Genomic DNA, 314 nt, shown 5'->3' with positions numbered 1-314 from the left:
GCACTGAGGCGCTTTTCAGGTGCGATGCTGAGACAGGCCTCCAGAATGCCACGCATTGTATCGTCCAGATCCGATGGGGGCGCCACCGGCTCCAGCAACCCATCCCGCAGTGCCTCACGAAACAAGGCAATGTCGGCGAGGACCGAATCCAGTTCATTCCGTGAGCGATCTACTGACGCTTGCGCGGTCCACTGCCATGGATGGTTGTCTGTCAGCATCGCAAGCAATAGCAGCCCAAGCGCGTACATGTCGCCAGCAGCCGTCTTGGTGGTTCCAGCAGCCTCCTCGGGACTCACATAGTACGAGTCGTGGTG

General features: G+C 59.6%; 1 protein-coding gene across 1 annotated transcript; it reads right to left on the bottom strand.

The window, feature by feature from the left end:
• Nucleotides 1–2: 2 nt before the first annotated feature.
• TM35_000281570 (protein kinase) lies at nucleotides 3–296 on the bottom strand (the record flags this gene model as incomplete). Its single annotated transcript, XM_029028188.1, has 1 exon — nucleotides 3–296. A coding segment is annotated over one exon (294 nt), but the record flags the coding sequence as incomplete, so codon positions are not given.
• Between the last annotated feature and the right edge of the window lie 18 nt (nucleotides 297–314).

Source organism: Trypanosoma theileri, assembly GCF_002087225.1.
Source record: "Trypanosoma theileri isolate Edinburgh chromosome Unknown TM35_Tth_28_V1, whole genome shotgun sequence".
NCBI classification, from domain to species: Eukaryota; Euglenozoa; class Kinetoplastea; order Trypanosomatida; family Trypanosomatidae; genus Trypanosoma; species Trypanosoma theileri.
This window is presented reverse-complemented; position numbering and strand designations above follow the sequence as displayed.